Below are 22105 nucleotides of genomic sequence, written 5' to 3'. Positions count from 1 at the left end.
AAGAGTAAATACCTAAACTACCCTTAATACAGAAAATAAACTAGAAACATAAATAAGACACAAATCAAACCAAACACCCCCAGATTACTAATTCTAACCGACATCCTTAACAGACCCTAAAATATAACTTAAGTTAAAAATATTCTATCCTAAAAGAATATTCTAAAATCACTTAAATTGGACCAGTGGTTCAACCAGTTCAATTTAAAACACGAAAACATGAAAATAAACTAAGTATAGGGCTAATCCTGAATGCAACCTATGTACCCCTACTTTAGGCCCATAAAAGTGGTCTATTACAAAGAAAACCCATGGGATCAAAGGCCCAACATATCTATAATCCAACCCTAGACTTTTTTTTTTTTGGATGCATAATAAATTTCATTACCAAAGGGAAGAGAAAGGGGGGGGGGGGGGGGAAGGAAACAGCGCAAACCAATTACAAAGACCTGCCAAACGGCAAGGGCTAGCAAAATAAAAGGCAATAGCCCGAAAAGTAACTACGCACTAAGCAAATCAAAACAAAGGGAAACAAAAGCCAATTTGAAGGCAGCCTCGACAAAACACGAACTCTAACCCGGATCCACAGCCACACGGCAAAAAGAATGATTTTTGATAGCCAAACTCAGGGGTAAAATCTTCACCGCGCCAGGGAGGGAGTAGGCAATGTAGGGGCGAATCTTATGGAAAGGAGGGAACTGGGGTTACGGCGGCGAGGAGCGTTGGGCTGGGGCACGAAGGAGGGAGCCTCAAAAGAAGGGTTAGAACAAAGAGACGAAAAGCAAGGAGCAATAGGACCATTGGGCCCAGCAAGCCCAATAGGCCCAGAGGGAGCAACGAGAGAGGAAGGGGAGATGGGCCGGGGAATGGAATTAGAGGAGAGAGAAGGGGTCACCGGGGGGTCCACCAGAAGGGGATTCCGCGAGGGTGTCAAAAAGGGTTTTTTTTGGCTTTTGAGAAAGTCTAAAATCCCTAAACTAAAGGTGGAAGGCTTGGGAGCTGGAGAGGCTAGGGCGACAGAGGAAGATAGAAACTCGTCAACAGAGGAACGAGACAACACCAAAGTCGCAGAGGAAGAAAGGGGCTCAATGACAGGGGCAGGAACAGCAGAGGAGGAGTCAGGCAGAGATTCCAAGGGAAGGAATCGGTTTGGACCAGCAGTCCTAAGGCCGCCTGAGACCTCCGGACAAGAGGAAGGAGCGAAGAAGAGATCGCAAGGGGAAGGGGAGTTGGGGCCGCGGCGGCAAGCTATTTTACGAGTTCGACGCCGACAATGACCCCGAGAGGGAGAGGGAGAAGGGGAATCACCACCACCAAAGGGGGAGACGGTGGGAGGAGGGAGCAAGGAGGGTAAAATAGGAGCGGATAAGGCTGGAGTGAGGAAAGAAGGAGAGGCAGAGAGAACGATAGGCTCAAGAGGAGGATTGGGGGGTTCCAGAGGATGTAGGAAGGGAAGACGAAGAAGACTGGGGGAAGCAATTACCCTGGTGGTGACCAAAAACACTACAAGAAGCATAGTGGGGAGGAGACCAGTCGAAGCTTATGAGTTGCTGGAAAGAGTGACCTTCAGTATCAGAGACAGTGATGTGGGAAGGAAGGGGGGCATCGGCGGCAACTTCCACACAAATTCTGGCAAAGGCCAACCAATCTTTTTTCTTGGTTCTTCCATAAGAGAAGAGAGGCTTCCCGAGAACAGAGCCCACCATACTGAGACCATCCTCACACCAAAAATGAAGCGGAAGCCCTGGCAGAGAAATCCAAAGGGGGATAGAGCTGAGATCAAGTTTGTTGAGCTACAGGTGTCGATCCCATTGCCTGAGAAGAATTGGTTTTTGTTGGGCCAGAATACTGTGGGGGTATTCTAGACTTTTTCCTATTGTTATTTCATGTACAGCCATGTCGACTATGTTAGGGACAATTCGATCCATGTATTTTCTATCTCTTATTGTAAATATATGGTTTGGGGTCTACCTTAGACTAACCAAGCATTATTCTCTAATTCTAAATCTCTCAACATGGCATCAGAGCAGGTTAAGAATTAGGGACCTTCGCTTCCCTCCACTCTCGTTTTTTTCCTCCCCTTCACTCTCGATTTTTTCTTCTCTTCTTCTTCTTCTTCTTCTGTCTTGATCTCCTTTGCTTTCATTCTCCCACTAGGGCAGCACTGATGAGGTGATCTACAGATCTTGTTGCTGCCCTCAATGACCTCCTTCAATGCTGCAATTTTTTTATCTATAGGGACAAAGTTACCTGCCTACGGTATTTGGAACTTCAAGTTTTTTTAGGATTGCTTCCATCTCTGCTACAAGGAACTAATCTTCCTCTTTGAAGACCAAGAACTGCAACAAGCTCTCTTCTCTGATTCAGTTCCTATCTCCAAGCAGCATTGAAGACCTCCCTAAGATCGATTTTTCACAAAAACAGGGTTTTTTTCAAAACCCTGACAATTATCGATCTAGGAGTTGTCGACTTCTATTGGTTCTAATTTTTTGAAGTGTGGTTCTCTACTTATAAAAGGCACACTCGACTTCAATTTTAGCTTCAACAATTCAGTTTTTAGGCCCATTCTTCCCTACATCAATTTCAGCAAAACAGGGTTTTTTTCCAAAACCCTGACAATATTGATCTAGGGGTTTCACTTGTCTGCTGCTGCTGATTTTTGGAGACATATATTCTCCCATTGAAAGGGGATTCTCCTCCAATTTTCAGCCCTTAACTTGAAGGAATTCTTGGGTTTCTCATCACCACAGCCCTTCTCTGCGATTTGGGTTTCTCTGCTGCATTATGGGTGACTCTGAAGTCTCTACTGGCACTTCTGCTGCTGATGGACTTGGTAGGAATGACAACCGTGATCTCCTCCCTAATCCTATCAAACTAGATGGGAGCAATTATTTGATCTGATCTCGCTCGGCATACTTTGCTATTGCTGGCCGTGGGCTTACGGGCCATATTGATGGCACCATTGCTATGCCAACTGCCCCTGGCCCTCTCTTGACCAGATGGATCTCCAACAATGGTATACTCATGTCTTATTTAATTGGCTCAATGTAATCAGACCTTGCCAGTGGCTTCCTTCTCCTTGATACAGCCCATCAAATCTGATCTGCTTGCAAGGAGACATATGGATAGCTTGGTAATGATGCATAGGTGTATGAACTCCGGAAGACGGCCACTAATACTACTCAGGGGGAGTTATCTGTCTCCAAATACTATGCTACCTTGCGCAGTCTCTAGCAGCAATTGGACTATTTTTCTGATTACCACCCCACTATAGCTGCTGATATCATTACATATATAAGAAGCATCTGGACAAAACCAGGTGTATGATTTTTTGGCTGTTTTGAGCATGGAGTATGACCAGATTCGTGTTCAGGTGTTGGGTCATTCCCCTTTTCCCACACTTGAACAATCTTATGCTTTGGTCTCCTCTGAAGAGAACCGTCGGGCTGCTATGGTCCACCCTCCTGTTACTGACAGATCAGCCCTCCAGACTGCTGCCCAGGCTACTCCTGCACTTGTCGGACATGTTTCTCTTGGTGATTCTACTACAAGGACTATTACTTGTGAGCATTGTCACAAGACTTACCACACCAAAGAGAACTGCTGGAAGCTTCACGGGAAACCAGCTGACTTAGAGGCCAAACGGGCTGCCAAGAAGAAGACAAAAAAAAAAGGCAAACCACTCTGAATCTGTTCCTATAGCCCCGGCTACTGACATTGGTCAATCCTAGGATGATCTACAGGCATTCCTACATGTGCTAAGGTCTTCCGCTACTGCTGCCTCTACGGCTCTACTACATCAGCTACTGCCAACTCTTCTGCTCCTTCAGGTTCACACTTTGCCCGGTCAGATATTCCATTTGGTGGTCATTATGCTTCTGTAGCTTCCCATCCTTGGATCATAGATTCTGGGGCAACAGATCACATGATCAATTCCTCTAGCCTATTCCATCGGTATTCTCCCACTTCTGGGAAAGACAAGGTCAAAGTAACTGATGGTTCCCTTTCCTCCATATCTAGAAAAGGAATCCTCAACTGTACTTCCTCCCTTCCTTTGTCTTCTGGTTTGCACATTTTTCTAATTTTACTACTAACCTTTTTTCCATTAGTAGTATCACTCGTAATCTTAACTACAAAGTGACTTTTTTTCCTTCCCATTGTATTTTTCAGGATCTGGCCTCTGGGAAGACAATTGGATTGGGTAAAGTGCAAGGTGGACTGCACCTACTTGATGATGGTCGTCTCTCTCCACCACCATTACCTTCTCTGCTACACCAGAACTCCTTGGCCTCTTTTGAACTTTACCAATGGCACTCTAGATTAGGTCACCCTCCATTAGGCATTTTAGCTGATTTATTTCCTACTTTGGTCACCAAATGTAGTAAGGATTATTTTTTTTGTGAGGCTTGTGATCTGGCCAAACAGACACATTCCACTTATTCTCTATCAAATAAAAGGAGTTCTTGTTTTCATTTGGTGCATTCTGATGTTTGGGGGCCTAGTCGTAAAACTTCTCTTTTTGGTCATCGGTGGTTTGTCTCCTTTATTGACTATCATTCTAGAAATACATGGATATGCACACAAAAAATCAGGTTTTTGCATGTTTTCAGCATTTTCATAACATGATCCAAACTCAGTTCCAGGCTACTCTCAAAATTTTGAGAAGTGACAATGGGACTAAGTATAAGGAATCTCAATTTCAAAAATATTTTGCTAATCATGGGATTATACACCAGACTGGTTGTATCGATACCCCAGCCCAAAATGGTGTGGTTAAAAGAATGAACCGCCACTTGTTGAAAGTGACCAGAGCATTGATGTTTGCTCAGCATGTTCCATCCCAATATTGCGATGATGCTATCCTAACCGCAGCTTATCTCATTAATCGGCTACCTTCCCGAGTTCTTGATTCTCGTAGCCCAGCTGAAGTTTTACTTGGGAATTCCTCATTTGTGGTTACTCCCAAAGTGTTTGGTTATGTCTGTTATGCTAGGGATACCAAATCCCCTGGCAAACTTGAACCTCATGGGTTACAGTGCATATTTCTGGGTTATTCTTTTACAAAGAAAGGTTATAAGTGTTACCATCCTCCTTCCCGTCGTACTATGGTCAGTATGGATGCCATTTTTCATGAAAACCTTTCCTATTATTCTTCCCCACCTCTTTAGGGGGAGAGTTCTAGTGAAGATGTGGTTCCTTCACTTGAAGTTCCCCTTCTTTTATCCCCTATGGTTGCTGACCCGCCTCCTCTGACTGATGACCAGCCTCCCATGGCTGCTGCCCAGCCTCCTATGGATGCTGTCCAGCCTCCTCTGACTGCTGCCTAGCCTCCTTTGACTGCTGCCCCTTCACTCGAAGGGAATCCTTTACAGGGGGACATCATGGAAACAAGTGGTGGTAATGTTCCTATTCAGCAGGTGCTAAGTCCAATACAGAGAACCATTAGTAATTTTAGAAGGCCATTGACAACTCCAACATTCTCACTTATAAAAAGAGAAGTTCCAGCAAAGGGCAGCTTCAATCCACCGTAGCACCAATACCTATCCAGTTGCCGACTCAGGACCCAGATCCTTCTTCTCCTGGTAAGCCTTCCTCTTCCAACCTACCTATTGCTCATCGTAAAGGTACTGGGACTTGCACTCAGCATCCCATTTCTCTTTTTGTTTCTTATAGTTCTCTTTCTCCTTCTTTTCGTGCATTTATATCCTCTCTTTCTTCTGTTTCCATTCCTAAAAATTGGCAAGAAGCATCTACAGATGGAAAGTAGAAGGCAGGAATGTTCGAAGAAATGAGAGCATTGAACAAAAATAATACGTGGAATCTTATGGCTCTTCCTCCAGGGAAAAAACCAGTGGGATGTAAATGGGTGTTTGTGGTCACAGAAGGCAGATGGAATAGCAGATAGATACAAAGCCCATCTGGTTGCAAAGGGCTTTACTCAGACATATAGAGTTGAGGCAAAGCTCAATACTATAAAAGTATTGTTATCTTATGCTGTGAATCTTGGATGGGATCTTCAGTAGTTAGATGTGAAGAATGCCTTCCTCCATGGAGAACTGGAGGAAGAGGTATATATGGACATTCCTCCAGGTTTTTCAGGTAACACTACCAAGGGCAAGGTGTGTAAATTGAAGCGTGCTCTCTATAGGTTGAAGCAGTCACCTAGAGCTTGGTTCAGCAGGTTTCACAAGGCTATGGTTTCTGTAGGATACAAACAAAGCAATGTTGATCATACCTTGTTCATCAAACGTGTTGGTGACAAGGTAACTATCCTCATAGTCTAAGTTGATGATATTGTTGTGACCGAAAATGATGGTGATGAGATCAATAAATTGAAGCTCTTCCTTGGCCGTAAGTTTGAAATAAAGGATCTGGGAACTCTAAAATATTTTCTAGGGATAGAGGTTGCCCGATCTTCAAAGGGCATCTTTCTTTCTCAAAGAGAATATATCTTAAATCTATTGTCTGAGACTGGGTTGCTAGGTTGTCACCCTTCAAATACTCCTATGGAAGCTACTACAAGACTTAAGGAGAAAGAAGGTGAACCTGTTGACAAAGGTCGTTATCAGCGATTGGTGGGCAAACTGATCAACCTCTCTCGCACACGACCTGACATAGCCATTGCTGTAAGTTTGATAAGCCAGTTTATGCATGATCCTTATTCTTCTCATATGGAGGCAGTCCTTCGCATCTTGCGATATTTAAAGTCTGCTCTAAGAAAAGGAATCCTCTTAAATCCCAATGGTCATCTAAAGGTTGACTGATGCCGATTGGGCTTGCTCTATTGACAGAAAATCCATTTCTGGATATTGTTCTTTTGTGGGTGGAAACCTTGTCACATGGCGTAGCAAGAAGCAGAATGTTGTGGCAAGGTCCAGTGCCGAAGCAGAGATCCGTGCAATGGCACAAGGAATCTGTGAACTGTTGTGGCTTAGAGGATTGTTGCAGGATATTGGTGTCTTCCCATAATGCTTTATTGTCACAATAAAGCAGCCATTAGCATTGCTCATAACCCTGTCCAGCATGACCATACTAAGCATGTGGAGGTTGACCGACATTTCATCAAGGAGAAGCTCGAAGCCGGACTCACCTGTGTTCCCTTTGTGAAGTCTTCTGATTAGTAAGCCGATGTGTTCACTAAGGGGCTAAGTGGCAAAGTGTTTCTGCCTATCTTAGTCAAGTTGGGCATGCATGACATATATGCTCCAACTTGAGGGGGAGTGTTGGATTGTATGGGCCAGAATACCGTGGGGGTATTCTGGACTTTTTCCTATTTTTATTTCATGTACAGCCATGTCGGCTGTGTTAGGGACAATTCTGTCCATGTATTTCCCATCTCTTATTATAAATATATGGCTTGGGGTCTACCTTAGACTAACCAAGCATTATTCTCTAATTCTAAATCTCTTACCAATTTTCTACCAACATTCCACGGACCACCTTCAAGAACGCGAGCTTTGTCGAGGCCATCAGAAAATTTGAAGATGAAGAAGCCATTTCCAAGCATGAAAGTCTCGACTGAACCTAGGAGCTTCCATTGATTGGAAAGGGAGGTTTTGACAGCCGGAAAAGGGGGGCGGCTACCCAAAATATACCCTACAAGGCAGGTTTCCCATTTGCGAGCTCCGTTTACCAGAAGGGTAGGATCGTATTAAGCAACCTTGGAGGTGCCATTAATGGAGGGTGTAACAAAGTGAAGGCAAAGGCCATCTCTAGTAGGAGACTTTGAGTTGCCGAATAGGAAGGACCAAGACAGGCCTGAGACAGGGTGACCAACGGAGGGGTAATGGGAGGGAGGCGGCGGGAAGGTCCTTGGGTGACGGCGGCGCCACGCCAGAGAGATCAGACATGGGAGCTTAGGTCATCGGGCCAGAGAGAGGAGTTTCAGTCCTTACTGATCCAAGCTTATGAACTTTAACTTTCCAACCCTAGACTTATTTCTAAGGAAAGAAGCCCAGTCTGGTGATAAACCTGCATCAGCTCTCCCCTGCTGGAAAGGACGAATTTTATAATGATGAGGGGGAAACAACATGTGAGTAGCAGCTTTGACCATTCCCAAGCAGAATTATGGTTGCTTGTAGACTTTGAAATGTAGTCTTCATGGCGTGGAGCTTTCTCTTCAAAGAACCCACATTGGCAAACCCACTTGTCCACTGCTACTAATTATTCCTCTTAGCTTTAACTAGGGCTCAACAACAAACTCTATGGGCTCGACCTCTGAATCCATATCAACCGTCTATGTCGTGTTCATAGAGTCTTCAACAGTGGTAACCTTTTCATCTAAGCTTAGAGTTGTTAATTTTTTATTGACTGTCATGCGAAAGAATGGTAGACAATCCATAAAGAGAGGCTCAGAGCTAGAAAACCCGAGCTTAAGACTTGGGAAGAGATGAACCAAGAGTTGGAGAACAAGTACCTACCAAAGCATATCCAAAGAAACTTCCCCTTCGACAAGGCATTTAAAGCTAAAGAGAATAAGATCAGTTTTCAAGTTGGAGAGTGTTTGAAGTCTAACTCCAATGTTAAAGCACAGGCTGATTTCAATTTTGCACCATCAAAGGAAGAAATGAAGGATGCATTCAAAGAAAAGGAACCTGAGATCGAGGAAGAAATTCCTTCAACTGAATCAACAAAGGAAGATCGAGTTCTCCCCCAGACTGTAGAAGAGTCAGTGGCTCAAGGCAAAGACAAACCCTTTGCAAAGTGGAAGACTTTCCTTCCTTAGAGCCTTCAGCCTACCGTGAAAGACTATGTATAAGAGGTCAATGAAGACGAGGTTAAACTAGTGGGGAAAGATGAAGCCAAGAACAAGAACAAGCTCAAGAACACTTCACAAGAAACCTTGAAGATCCAATATGTTGTTCCTGAAGAGATAGAGTTATTGTTTTATCACCTCGTTTCTTACATGAAAGCTCCACGACTTAAATATTACATTGCTATCATCCGTGAGCTATCAGAATACTGTTATGGGCTGCAAATGGATGTTCATCACACACAATTGATCCCTCAACTCTACAAAACTACAGGTTGAGTTTTTTCAAGCCAAAGAGAATTGATGCAGATAAATCACATAAATGGGCTTATTCATTAGAAATAAGCTTTGAGTTGGGTTATATACGTGTCGGGCCTAGGGTCCAATGGGTTTTCTTTGTACTAGGGCAATTTAATGGGCCTAAACTATGGCTAGAAAGGTAGGAATACGGGATTTACTTTATTACCTTGTTTTATTTCATCAAGAAATTTTCATTTCCTTGGTTGTTAAGGATAGGATAGAGTATTGACTGAATAGATCTCCGAATTATGTGGGACACCTATTCTAACTAGCTAAGTTAGAGTTTTAGTTATAAGGGCCATCTATTCCTATTATGGATAGAGTTTCCTATTTCTCTCTTTCCTACTTCAAGTACACTTTCCTTTTGTATTGTAAGTACACTATTAGTTTCAATATATTGATGTAAGAGCCATAGAGCTCTATATGATTTTGCTACCTCTATGTTTTGTGAGATTCAGAATTCTTTGTTGTGGGATGCAACAACCCTTGGTGAGATGCTGAGGTTTGCTGATGGGATGTTAGCCTAGTTCCAGGTGGGATGCTTGGTTCATATCTTTCTTTTACTCCTTTCTTCTAGTCTATCTATCTCTGATTCAGGTTAGTAATTTTAGTTTTCTGTTCAGTTATTTTTCATGTTATAGTTGCTGGAAATTTCTGTTTCTCAGTGTTTACGTCCCAATGAATGGAGGAGAAGCATTATGGTTCAAATTACAAAAATAAGGTGATATTTAGAGCTGCAATAACTATAGAGGCATAAAACTAATAAGTCATACTATGAAATTATGAGAGAGGATTATTGAAACCAACCTAAGACAAGAAACTACTATTATAGAGAACCAATTTGGTTTTATGCCAAGAAGATCCACAGCATAAGCTATTTATCTTTTAGGAGACTCATGGAAAGATTTAGACATTGCAAGAAAGATCTCCATATGGTCTTTATTGACCTAGAAGAAAGTTTGACAAAGTCCTTAGAAAGTTAATCTGGCAAGTACTAGAGAAGAGAAGTGTTTCAAGTATGTGGACACAATTAAAGATATGTATGATGGTGCGGTGACAAGTGTAAGAACTGTGGGGGGCCAAGGTAGTGAATTCCCAATTACAATTGGGTTACATCAAAGGTCAGCCTTATTTGTTTGCACTTAATATGTGTTATCATGAATGGTGTAAGCTCAATATTAGCTCCTTAGGCAAATATCGAGATAGGTGAGAAAGGGTAGTTCTGTCTAACTTTATTATTTACTTTTTATTATGTTGTTACTGTTTTTCCCTTACCACTTGAATATAATGAAGTTAGTGGGCGATTACACATATCGTGTAACTCCCAAGTTGCACATCTTCTCCTCTCCTCTTTCTCTCGATTCCTCTACTTCCTCTTCTTTTTCTTCAGTTATTGACATGGTATCAGAGCATTAGGTACTGTTACAGCCTTCGGTTGGATCCTTCTTCTCTTTTCTACAGTCTACAACCAATATTGAAGTGTGTTAGAGGATTTGAAGGCCTTGCGGTTTCTTCTACTCTTTGTTTGAAGGGTTGCAGCACCCTATGCTGTATTTTGGGACTGTTTAGAGACTAGTTCATAGCATAAATTAAGAACTAGGTCTCCTTTTCTGTTTGTGGAAGTGTTTGAAGGAGTTGGATGGAGTGAAGACTGAAGATTACATTGGAGGCTCAAGCATCAAATCGGCAGCACTTGTTAGGGTTTGAGATTGATTTTTCTTGGGAGAGAAAAATCGATTTTTTCAGGATTTTTTAAATCAATATTTGTTTCTCTTTGGTTTGGCTGGATATTTGAAGAGTGTTGCCTTTTCTTTGTGGCAGAATTTTGGAAAACAGTTTCTGGTTGCCTTCTCTATTGGAATCGATTTTTGTTAGGGTTTCTGGCAAAGTCAATTTTTTGTCAGGGTTTTTTGAAGGATCGATTTTTGGACACCTTTCCAGAATTTTTTGGGACTTCTCTCTTCACTTCATCAATCCGATAGTACATGATGGGTGATGGTTCCAAATCTGTAATAACTACAGAAATTTTCTCTTCCTCCTCCAATCGTATCACTAAGAAGAAATTGGAGGGGATCACCAACTTTCAACAATAGAAGAAAATTGTTAAGTTGGTGTTGACGGGACGTGATCAACAGGATCACTTGTTTAAACTCAAGCCTGATGATGATCCATTATGGGACACAGTCGATGCTCCAATCTTGGGACAGATGCTGGATTCTATGGGGCACCAAATAGCCGATTTGGTGACACACATTGATACAGTAAAGGAGTTGTGGGAGTACCTCAATGTATTGTATTCTGGACAAAACAACAATTCCCGTATTTATGACTTGTCCCAAGAGTTCTACAGGGTTGATAGAAAGGGTCGTCCTTTGACCCAATATTTTGCTGATTTTAAGAGGATGTATGAGGAGCTTAATTCCCTACTTCCTATTACGTCTAATGTAGAACAAATGCAAATTCAGCGAGAGCAACTTGCTGTTATGGGGTTTTTCGGAGGATTTGGGAAGGAATTTGACTTAGTCCGTTACCAAATTCTTGGTGGTGACAAGGTAGCCACTTTGTCTGAAACTTTTTCCAGGGTTCTTCGTGTTTCTCGTGAGAGCACTACTGTAGTTGATACTTCAGCTCTGGCTTCTTTTCCATCTAACCATGGGCCCAACAATGGGACTGGTACTAGTGGTGGCCGTGGTCGTGGTGGTGGGGCTGGTTCTAATAAAGCACCTACTTTGGGCACTCAAAGTAGTTCTGATGGTTCAGGTGGTTTAGTGAAGACTTGTCATTATTGTGGTCTCCAAGGACATATCCAACGTTTTTGTTGGAAACTCCATGGCAAACCAACTCAACAACAATTTGCCAATTCTACTACGATTACTGAGTCTCCTGTTTCTACATCTCCACAGCTTGAGGGTAAGACCGTGAAGATGTCTGATGATGAATATACCCGTTTTACGCAGTTTCAGATTTCTCAGTCAGCCCAGCCTCCAACCGCCACATTTGTTCAGACAGGTAATGCCACTGCATGTCTTTTTACTGCTACTCCTCGTCCTTAGATCATTGATTCAGGGGCCTCGGAACTATGACTGGTGTTTCAGGTATACTTCTTTTCAAAAATCTTCCTCCAGTGTCACTTTAGTTGATGGTTCCTTAGCTAAAGTGATAGGTATTGGTACTGCTCATGTTACACCTTCTCTGCCTTTGCCTTCAATTCTTTATGTGCCTGATTTTCCGTTTAATTAGTTAGTCGGTTTATCAAATCCTATAACTGTTCTACAACCTTTTCTTCAGCTTCTTATGTGTTTCAGGATCTTATGACGAAGAAGATGATTGGTAGAGGACGTGAGTCGGGGAGGCTTTATATACTTGAGGACACTTCATCTATGGCGTGTACCAGTGTGGGGTCACCCCACCAGATTCATTGTCGTTTGGGTCATCCTTCGTAGGAGAGTTTGAAGCTTCTTCATAGTTGTTTTCGGTCCCTTTCTAGTTTAAATTGTGAGTCCTGTCAGTTTGGGAAACTTCACCGTATGAGTTATCCTCCTAAAGTCAATAAACGGTTTGACCAACCTTTTGCTTTAGTTCATTCAGATGTATGGGGTCCGTGTCCTGTCAGTTTTACTTTGGGTTTTCGTTACTTTGTAACTTTTGTTGATGACTATTCCACGGTTACCTGGCTTTACTTAATGAAAAATCGTTCTGACTATTGCATTCATAGACAACTAGAGGTAAGAAGAAGAGGAGTCTATGAAGAACAGGGAATTCAATAAGTTGTGCAGTGGTTTTTTTTTTTTTTTTTTTTAAATGCAAACGGTTTGGTTTTTTTTTTTTTTTTTTTTTAAATACAAACGGTTACACGCATTATCTTTAGCTCTTTTTTTTGGGAAAAAATTGAGTCATAGGGTATATTAGGAAGTTTGTAGTTTGGGCAGGACGGAAACTAACTGATTTGGGGATTGGGTAAATCTTTTTAAAATATAATTTTATGGATGTAAAACAAATTTAAAATACACTTATTTTGTAATTCTTTTTTTAATCTAGTAGATCTAAGAAATTTTCCCTTTTTTTTAATGGGGATTTGAATGAAGAAGTTTATATGGAGTGACCTTCTGTGTTTGTTGCTCAGGGGAGTTTGGTTTGGTGTGTAAGTTGAAGAAGTCTCTATATGGGCTGAAACAGTCGCCTAGAGCATGGTTCGGCAGATTCACTGAGGTTATGTTAGAATTTGGGCTGACGAGGTGTGGTAGTAATCATTCTGTATTTTTCCATCATTCTGATGTGGGAATATTATTTCTTGGGGTTTATGTAGATGATATAGTTATTACAAGAGATGATTTTTCTGGCATTGAAAGTTTGAAGGTACACTTGCAGCAAAAATTTCAGACCAAAGATTCGGGAAGGTCGAAATATTTTTTGGGTGTGGAAGTTGCTCAGTCCAAGAAAGGAATTTCGCTCTCGCAACGAAAATATGTTCTTGATCTTCTTTCAGAGACAGGAATGTTGAGTTCTAAACCTCTAGATACTCCTATGGATCCCAATTTGAAGCTTACTGTTGATGATGGTGATGTCTTGTCTGATCCTGAGAAGTATCGGAGACTTGTTGGGAAGTTGAATTACCTAACAGTGACTAGGCCTGACATAGCCTTTCTTGTTAGTGTGGTGAGTTAGTTCTTGTCTAACACTCGGACATCTCATTGGGAGGCTATTATGCATATTTTACGATATCTTAAAAAGGCACCTAGACATGGTCTTCTCTATAGTGATCATGGTCATAGGCAGATAGAGGGTTTTTCAAATGTTGATTAGGCAGGGTCTCTAGTTGATAGGAGGTCTACTACAAGTTACTGTGTGTTTGTTGGAGGGAATTTGGTGTCCTGGAAGAGCAAGAAACAGATAGTAGTAGCTCGTTCCAGTGCAGAGTCAGAGTACCGGGCTATGGCACATGTTACCTATGAGTTAAAGTGGGTGAGACAGGTGTTGGCTGAACTTGGCTTTGTTGATGATTCTCCAATGAAACTGTGATGTGACAATCAAGCTACTGTCTATATTGCTTCAAATCCGGTGTTTCATGAAAGGACAAAACACATTGAAGTTGACTATCATTTTGTTCGAGAGAAGCTACAACAAGGGTTGTTTTCTCCTGGTCATATTTGTACAGGAGAACAACTTGTAGATGTGTTCACAAAGTCTTTGGGGAGTGCAAGAGTGGATTAATTTTGTAACAAGCTGGGCATGGTTAACATCTATGCTCCAGCTTGAGGGGGAGTGTTATCGTAAATGGTGTAAGCTCGATATTAGCTCCTTAGGCTAATATCGAGATGGGTGAGAAAGGGTAGTTCTATCTAGCTTTATTATTTATTTTTTATTATGTTTTTACTATTTTGCCCTTACCACTTGAATATAATGAAGTTTAGTAGGAGATTACACATATCGTGTAACTCCTAAGTTGCACATCTTCTCCTCTTTCTCTCGATTCCTCTTCTTCCTCTTCTTCTTTTCCTTCAGTTATTGACAATATGGATGATTTAACTGAAGGCATTCAAGATGAGTTTCCTTAATGTATGCTTTTTGTTGATGATATTGTTTTGATGGATGAGACAAAAGCAAGGATTAACGCCAAGTTGGAGTTATGGAGATCAACCTTGGAATCAAAACGTTTTAAGATAACGCCAAGTTGGAGTATATGGTATGTAACTTTGGTTACACTAGGACGGATAATGAGGTGGTGAAAATTGATGTGGGAGATTCCGCAAAGTGTTTATTTTAGATATCTAGGCTCAATCAAAAATAAAGAAGGTGATATAGAGGATGATGTTTAACAAAGAATTAAAATAGGATGGATGACGTGGAGAGGTGAGTCCGAAATGTTGTGTGATCGACGTATTCCTTTAAAACTTAAAGAAAAATTTTATTAACAATCATAAGACCGGCTAAGATGTATGGTGCAGAATGTTGAGCAATTAAGAAGCACCATATAGATAAACTAAGTGTAGCGGAGATGAGGATGTTGGGATGGATGAGTAGCAAAACTAGGAAGGATAAAGTACGGAATGATCATATTAGAGCTGATTTGGGAGTAGATCTGATACATGATAAGCTACGAGAAAGTCGTTTGAGGGGGCATGGCCACGTTTAACGAAGGCCTTTGGATGCTCCAATACGGAGGAGTGATTTGATTCAGATTAAAGGAACTAAAAGAGCCAGGGGAAAATCTAAGCTGACCTTAGGAGAAGTGGCAAGGAAAGACATGCATAGCTTAGCCCTTGTATCAAGTATGACCTCGAATAAAGCTGATTGGAGGGCAAGGATCCATGTACCGACCCCATTTAGTTGGGATAAGGCTGAGTTGTTATTATATTGTTTACGACTCAATTCTTAAATCAAACATCAGATTTGGACATCGAACCTCATTCTAAACCATCTTGTGGTTTCAAATTTTGATTTTGGTGCTGATTTCTTAGAGTCCTACTTCAAATGGGATTCTTCATTCTACTTGTTTTGACGATCAGATACTATTCGCTATTTTCAGATCTATAGACACTTATTGTTAAATCAAATCTAATATCTGATCATTATTCTGCTCTTTTGTTGACTATAAAATTGGACCATTAAGTTTTTCATTTCACTGTTGCGCTGAAACCCTTAACTCTAGAATCCTATTGTCACTAGGATGAGTCCATAACTCCATATCTGAATATTTGATTTCAAATATATTTTGAGGTGTTATTCTAGACCATTAAAGTGACATTCGAAAAAAGGTATAAAACAAGCATCCAACCTGGCACTAGGTTAACATTCCATCAGCCAACCTCAGCATCTCGCCAAGGGTTGTTGGATCCCACAACATAGCATTTTGAATCTCACAGAACATAGAGGCAACAAAAGCCAATTTGATTCAATAGAATAATCATATAGCTCTATGGCTCTTATATCAATATATAGAAACTAAAAGTGTACTTACAATAGGAAAGGAAAGTGTACTTGAAATATAAAAAAAAGGTTGTACCCAGTGCACAAGGCTCCCGCATTTAGCAAGGTCTGGGGAAGGTCAAATGTACGCAGCCTTACCCCTGTTTCAAGAGAGGCTGTTTCCAGGACTTGAACCCATGACTAAGCGTTCAGCAAGTGAGCACTTGACCGAGTGCACAAGACTCCTGCCATTGCGGGGTCTGAGGAGGGTCATAATGTACGCAGCCTTACCCCTGCTTTCGCAGAGAGGCTGTTTCCAGACTCAAACCCATGACCTCTTGGTCACAATGGAGCAACCTTAACCGTTGCACTAGTTAGAATTTTTATCACACGTGATTAAAACTATATTCAAAGTAGGAATAGGAGTTCTATTAATGTAATTCTAGATTGGTAGGAAACCAACTAGAACCAATAACTAGGATCTGCTATGGATTGGGAAAATCGGCTAGGTCAAATTATGTGAAATTGTAAAATTAGGATTAGGGTTTGATGGAACCTAGGGTTAGATGTTAGGGTTAAGTTAGGAGAGAGTGGATTATATGGGAGAGAAGAGATGCTGAAAGTTATAGTTCAATCAGATGACTAAATTTGAAGTTATTGAGAAATCCTAATAAAAAAAGGATTGAGGGGTAAAAGGGTAATTTTAGAAAATCGGCCGGGTGGTTCTAACGGTTAGATTTGGCTGGGCAGAATTCTCGCGAAAATCACCTTGCCTGTGACCTACAAGGGAAGAAGAATAATTGCAGAATTTCAATTTCAGACTTGCTTGAAAATATCTTGAACCTTGCAGAGAAATTCCAGCAACTTAATATGTTTCTTCAAGAGATCGTCTACAGCAGAATTGAAACTTGGATGGAGCTTGATTGGAGATCAATGGAGGGGGTTGGAGAAGGGGATGGCTATCTCAGCTCACCCTGGGCATCTCACCCAACCTATCTCAGGATTTTTTTAACTAAGGCTAAAGTTAATAGTTCATTAATGAAATTCGTGTACCATGCTGGCCTCCCTTACAAACTTATATAGAAGACTCAAAAATAGACTTAGACACTAAAAAGGAAAGGCCTACCCTATCCTTAACTAATAAGGTAACCTAAATTGATTAAGAAAGTGAAATAATACAGAAAACAAACTCAAAATAAGACTCTAACTAAACTAAGGAAGTAAATCCTGTTTTCCTATTTTCTACACATATTTTAGGCCCATTAAATTGGCCATTACAAAATAAAGCTATGGGGTCAAAAGCCCAACACCTACATAACCCAACCCAGAGCTTATTTTCAATATAATGTAATTCTAGATTGGTAGGAAATCAACTAAAACCAATAACCAGGATCTGCTATGGATTGGGAAAATTGGCTAGGTCAAATTATGTGAAAATTATAAAATTAGGGTTAAGGTTTGATGGAACCTAGGGTTAGATGTTAGTGTTAAGTTAGGAGAGAGTGGATTATATGGAAGAGAAGAGATGCTGAAATTTATAGTTAAACCAGATGACTAAATCTGAAGTTATTGAGGAATCCTAGTAGAAATAGGACTGAGGGATAAAAGGGTAATTTCAGACAATCGGCTGGGTGGATGGTAATGAAATTTGGATCAAGTCTCTCTTAGGGTTTGAGGAAGATTCGATCAAAATTGCAGCAGGTTCTAACGGTTAGATTTGGCTGGGCAGAATTCTAGCGAAAATCACCTTGCATTTGACCTTCTACAAGGGAAGAAGAATAATTGCAGAATTTCAATTTCAGACTTACTTGTTGTTTGAAAATATCTTGAACCTTGCAGAGAAATTCCAGCAACTGAATATGTTTCTTCAAGGGATCGGCTATGGGAGAATTAAAACTTGAATGGAGCTCGATTGGAGATCAATGGAGGGGGTTGGGGAAGGGGATGGCTGTCTAAGCTCATCTTGGGCATCTCACCCAACCTATCTCAGGATTTTTTAACAAAGGCTAAAGCCAATACTTCATTAATCAAATTCGTCTACCATGCTGGCCTCCAATACAAACTTATATAGAAGACTCAAAACTAGACTCAGACACTAAAAAGGAAAGGCCTAACCCTATCCTTAACTAATAAGGTAACCTAAATTGACTAAGAAAGTGAAATAATAAAGAAAACAAACTCAAAATAGGACTCTAACTAAACTAAGGAAGCAAATCCCGTTTTCCTATTTTCTACCCATATTTTAGGCCCATTAAATTGGCCCGTTACAAAATAAACTCATGGGATCAAAAGCCCAACACCTACATAACCCAACCCAAAGCTTATTTTCAATAAAATAAGCCCTCTAAGTGACTTATTTACATCATCTATTCAAGCAAACCTCTATCCTATCCGTAACAACCAAGGAAATAACAATTACTAAAACACTCAACTAAATTAACAAAGTAGATCCCATATCCCTTCCTTCTACCCATATTTTAGGCCCATGGCCTATTAAAAAGAAAACAAATTAGACCGAAGGCCCAACAAATATATAAACCCAACCCAAAGCTTATTTCTAATGAAATAAGCCCAATTATATGATTTATCTGCATCAAGGGGTTCAGTAATAAATGCTGATTCTTATGCCTAAACCTATAAGTAAAAATGAAAGGTATTACACATGTCGAATATAGTTAACATATTAAATAAAAATTATAATCAGAGCAGATGTATTTTTTTACTCTTTTTTTTTTTTTTTTTTTTTTTGGGAGGGGGGTAAAGAGAGCAGATGTTATTGGAGTGGATATAACACTATCTGAATTCGGAATAGATCCAGAATTCCAACCATCAGTTTAAATCGCTTGTCAAGATCGTACTTTTTGAAGGACAACAATGCATGCGGCCCAACAGGTCTTCAACCAGCTTATAAGCCCATCATGGTTGAGCACATGAAGTAAATTTCTGGCCCACCTTACCAAGGATCAGTGCTCAGACTCAGGGATAAGATCAGCTACTGCTGAGCCCAATCCAATCCCAAGTCAACTTGGCAGATACTCACCTGACTCAGCCTAGTTAGGACACGACAGGGTTATAGAAATCTGTTACAACTGAGTTCTGGAGGGATCACCAGGTTGATTCAGTATCAGACCCGGACAATCCCAATATGACTCCGGCCACTCAGTTGATGTCTGATCCAATTCCAACCCCTAAATCCATGCACCATACCTAGCTTCATGGTAACTCCTTTTAGGCCTACAACCAATCCAAGGGAGTGCACAAATAGAAGGCATAATGGCTAAGCTTGTTTCTGCATGTTTCTGATTTTGATTATTAGAGGTTTCTAATTTCAGTAAATATCAAATCTAGCTTTATTTTCTATTTAACTAAACAACAAGCAGCAAATTAGGGAGGAGGGCTTCTAAATTTTTTTAGGGACTTGGTTTTCTAAAAAATGAAGAATCTCTCTATCTCCCCCACCCAGGGGCCTAGCCTTTGTGGAGCCCCTATTGGTGAGGCATAATCTAGATTCTTTGACCGACTACATTGATTTATTCTTTGCTTGGCCAAAACCCCCTAAATCCAGTAAACACTATGGTATGTTCTTTTGAAATACCATTAAGAAATTCTACAACATGATCTTTATACCTGTAATTTTAGGTCAGAAAATGGGTCACCAGTTGAGCCTCAATTCATCTACAATGGTCTAGGACCACATGGGACCCGCACACAATGCTTCTATTCCATAATGTTAGGGTTCTTACGGCCATAAACCATCAGACAGATCAAATCTCTAATCAATTCATAAATTCTGAATACTGGAACACATAATGGCTTTGCTTGTTTACAAGCAAATGAAATTACAGTAGGTAACCAAGCAGAACCATCTAGGAAGGAATCTCAAAAGAACCTGAGTAGGTTTGGTCATCAGAAAAATGTCTGTCTAAATAAAACGAATAAACTATGTACGGTAAGCCCTTGCACGAGAGAAATATGATACATTCCTCTACAGTGATTGAAAAACCTATAATGTTATGAGATGTTCTCACATACATTCAACAAGATCTGGTCCAAAGACATTCATTATGTTACATGTATGCACAGAATCCTCAAAATGGATGCTATGGTTCCTCGTATTTCTCAAGGTAGAACAAATTTTGGCCTTTGAAAAATAATGCAGTTCTAAATAGAGTAATGTCTTATCTAGACCATCCTTACCGAAGTCTTACAGCTTTTAACAATACTATTTCATGGAAAAATCATAGGCAGCAAAAAACTGATAATAATAAAATAAAAGATCCTTGTAACAGATGGAAACTACAGAGTATGGCCCATTGGAAGGAAGAAGGCCATGCTCTTGCCCATGCCAAGTTTAACACTATTATATTTATCGGGAAATTACAGTGTCTCTTTGTTTTTTATTTCTTCCCATTTTAAGGTAGAAGTTTATAGAGTCAGAATCAAACATCTGACCAGAAAGCACAGAGAAAATCCTAAACCTTTAAGGTGTTCACATAGCAACATAGCTTCCAACCTCTTAAGGTCTTTTATTGATGCCACTTCAACAATTGAACATGTTCTAAGAACAGCACATAAAACTTGACCCATGCATGGAAATAGGACCATATATTTTTCAGTCATATTCATTTCTCTGATCATCCAGGGGTAGTCAATAGGACAGATGATTGCTAGTACCATTAAAGAATGGTGAAAATACCCTAGATGGGAAACATTGATTGTGGTTCCAATCACAAGCACTGTGAAAAAAAAAAAAAGAGGTGTGAAATTACCACAAGTATGCTGAGGAGAGAACCAATTAAAGCCATCACAAGACCTGCAATTGCAATAGCATCAATGTATGAGTTCTGTTGTTACGAGAGTTGAGGCATTAAAGCATTTAATACTTAAATGTATGATCATGGCACTCAATCATAAGTTGCAATATGCCTTTCCAAAAATTATACATTAGAAACATATCAGGATGCACAATCATGGAATTTCTTAGCATTGCAGTCGCTAATAATCCCAACTTTGCTGAGATTTTTATTGTTTTGATTCATTTTGTGAGCTGGATTTATGTTTCACATGTGTGTAAGCATGACTATGCAAGGAATGCATTTACAAACATGGGAGAGACATTTATAAGAAAAATATAATTCTTTTTTGACATAAATAGTTCATTCAGTATTTATTATATAGAAAAATGATAATATGTTTGATTAGCAGTTTGAAATTTGTAGTTATCTTACATTGATACATATTAAACACATGCATGAGCGCATGTTATAAGGATATGTATTAAATCAGTCAGAAGCTTCTTGAAATTGATTATTTAGTGAGAATAGCAAGATACATGAGTAAATGTAAATTCGACACTTTTTTTTTTACGAATAATAATAGATAATAAATCACATGCAAAAGATCAAGTGAACTAGACACAACTCAACTAAGCCTTATTCAACTAAATGTGGTCAGCTACACAAATCCTGCTTCTTCTTATCTAGAATGTTAATTGAGCACAAGAAATGATACAGATCTTAACAGAAAGAAATTCAGAACCAAAAAGAAAACCAAGGAGAACGTGTTACGAGACCCAAAAAAAAAAAAAAAAAATTTGCTTATGCATTGTGGTTAATACAAATTATATATGCAAAAAATTGGCTCCAGTGACAATTTCTGCATGTGCAAGCAAACCTTTCTCTTATTAAAAATGTTTATTACAAATAATCCAAAAAAAATTATAGACCTCATCAAAAGTTGGTGTAAAGGAAAGACAACATGGATTCTTGCAGATCAGTTCCTTCATATCTGAGACTACTTCACATATTTAATAAAAAGGATGGAAATTAAGTTCACATTATGTAACATACCAAAAAATGGCAAAAGAAAAGCAACGCAAACAGTTGAAACGACAAGTCCGGTTTTCAGTAGAATAAAACACCAAGTTTCATTAGAGAATCTAGCAGGAAGAAGCTCCTCCAAACCCCTGGCCAACGGATTCATCAACAAAGCATATCTGTTGGCTGATAAGGAAATGCATTGAAATTGCTACTGAAAAAGGATCTACTGTAATTGAAGTTTCCAAATAAGTTGGTCCTTTTACATTTAGTAGACAAAAGGATACTTTGTGAAAGGATTGATAACCTGGGCAACAGAAAAAAAAAGGAG

At 40.0% G+C, this 22105-nt stretch overlaps 1 protein-coding gene across 3 annotated transcripts in view; it reads right to left on the bottom strand.

Moving 5' to 3' along the window:
• The window catches only part of LOC122660188 (amino acid transporter AVT1A), a 53601-nt gene that overhangs the window by 18295 nt on the left and 13201 nt on the right, over window positions 1-22105 (bottom strand). For all 3 annotated transcript variants that reach the window (XM_043855388.1, XM_043855390.1, XM_043855389.1), the window contains exons 8-10: window positions 22062-22081; window positions 21808-21953; window positions 20728-20771 (exon numbers count right to left, since the gene is read on the bottom strand). In XM_043855388.1, coding sequence (XP_043711323.1) covers window positions 20728-20771; window positions 21808-21953; window positions 22062-22081 — 210 coding nt within the window. The remainder of the gene's footprint in view (window positions 1-20727; window positions 20772-21807; window positions 21954-22061; window positions 22082-22105) is intronic.

The sequence above is a fragment of the Telopea speciosissima genome, chromosome 4 (assembly GCF_018873765.1).
Source record: "Telopea speciosissima isolate NSW1024214 ecotype Mountain lineage chromosome 4, Tspe_v1, whole genome shotgun sequence".
In the NCBI taxonomy this organism is placed as follows: domain Eukaryota; kingdom Viridiplantae; phylum Streptophyta; class Magnoliopsida; order Proteales; family Proteaceae; genus Telopea; species Telopea speciosissima.
This window is presented reverse-complemented; position numbering and strand designations above follow the sequence as displayed.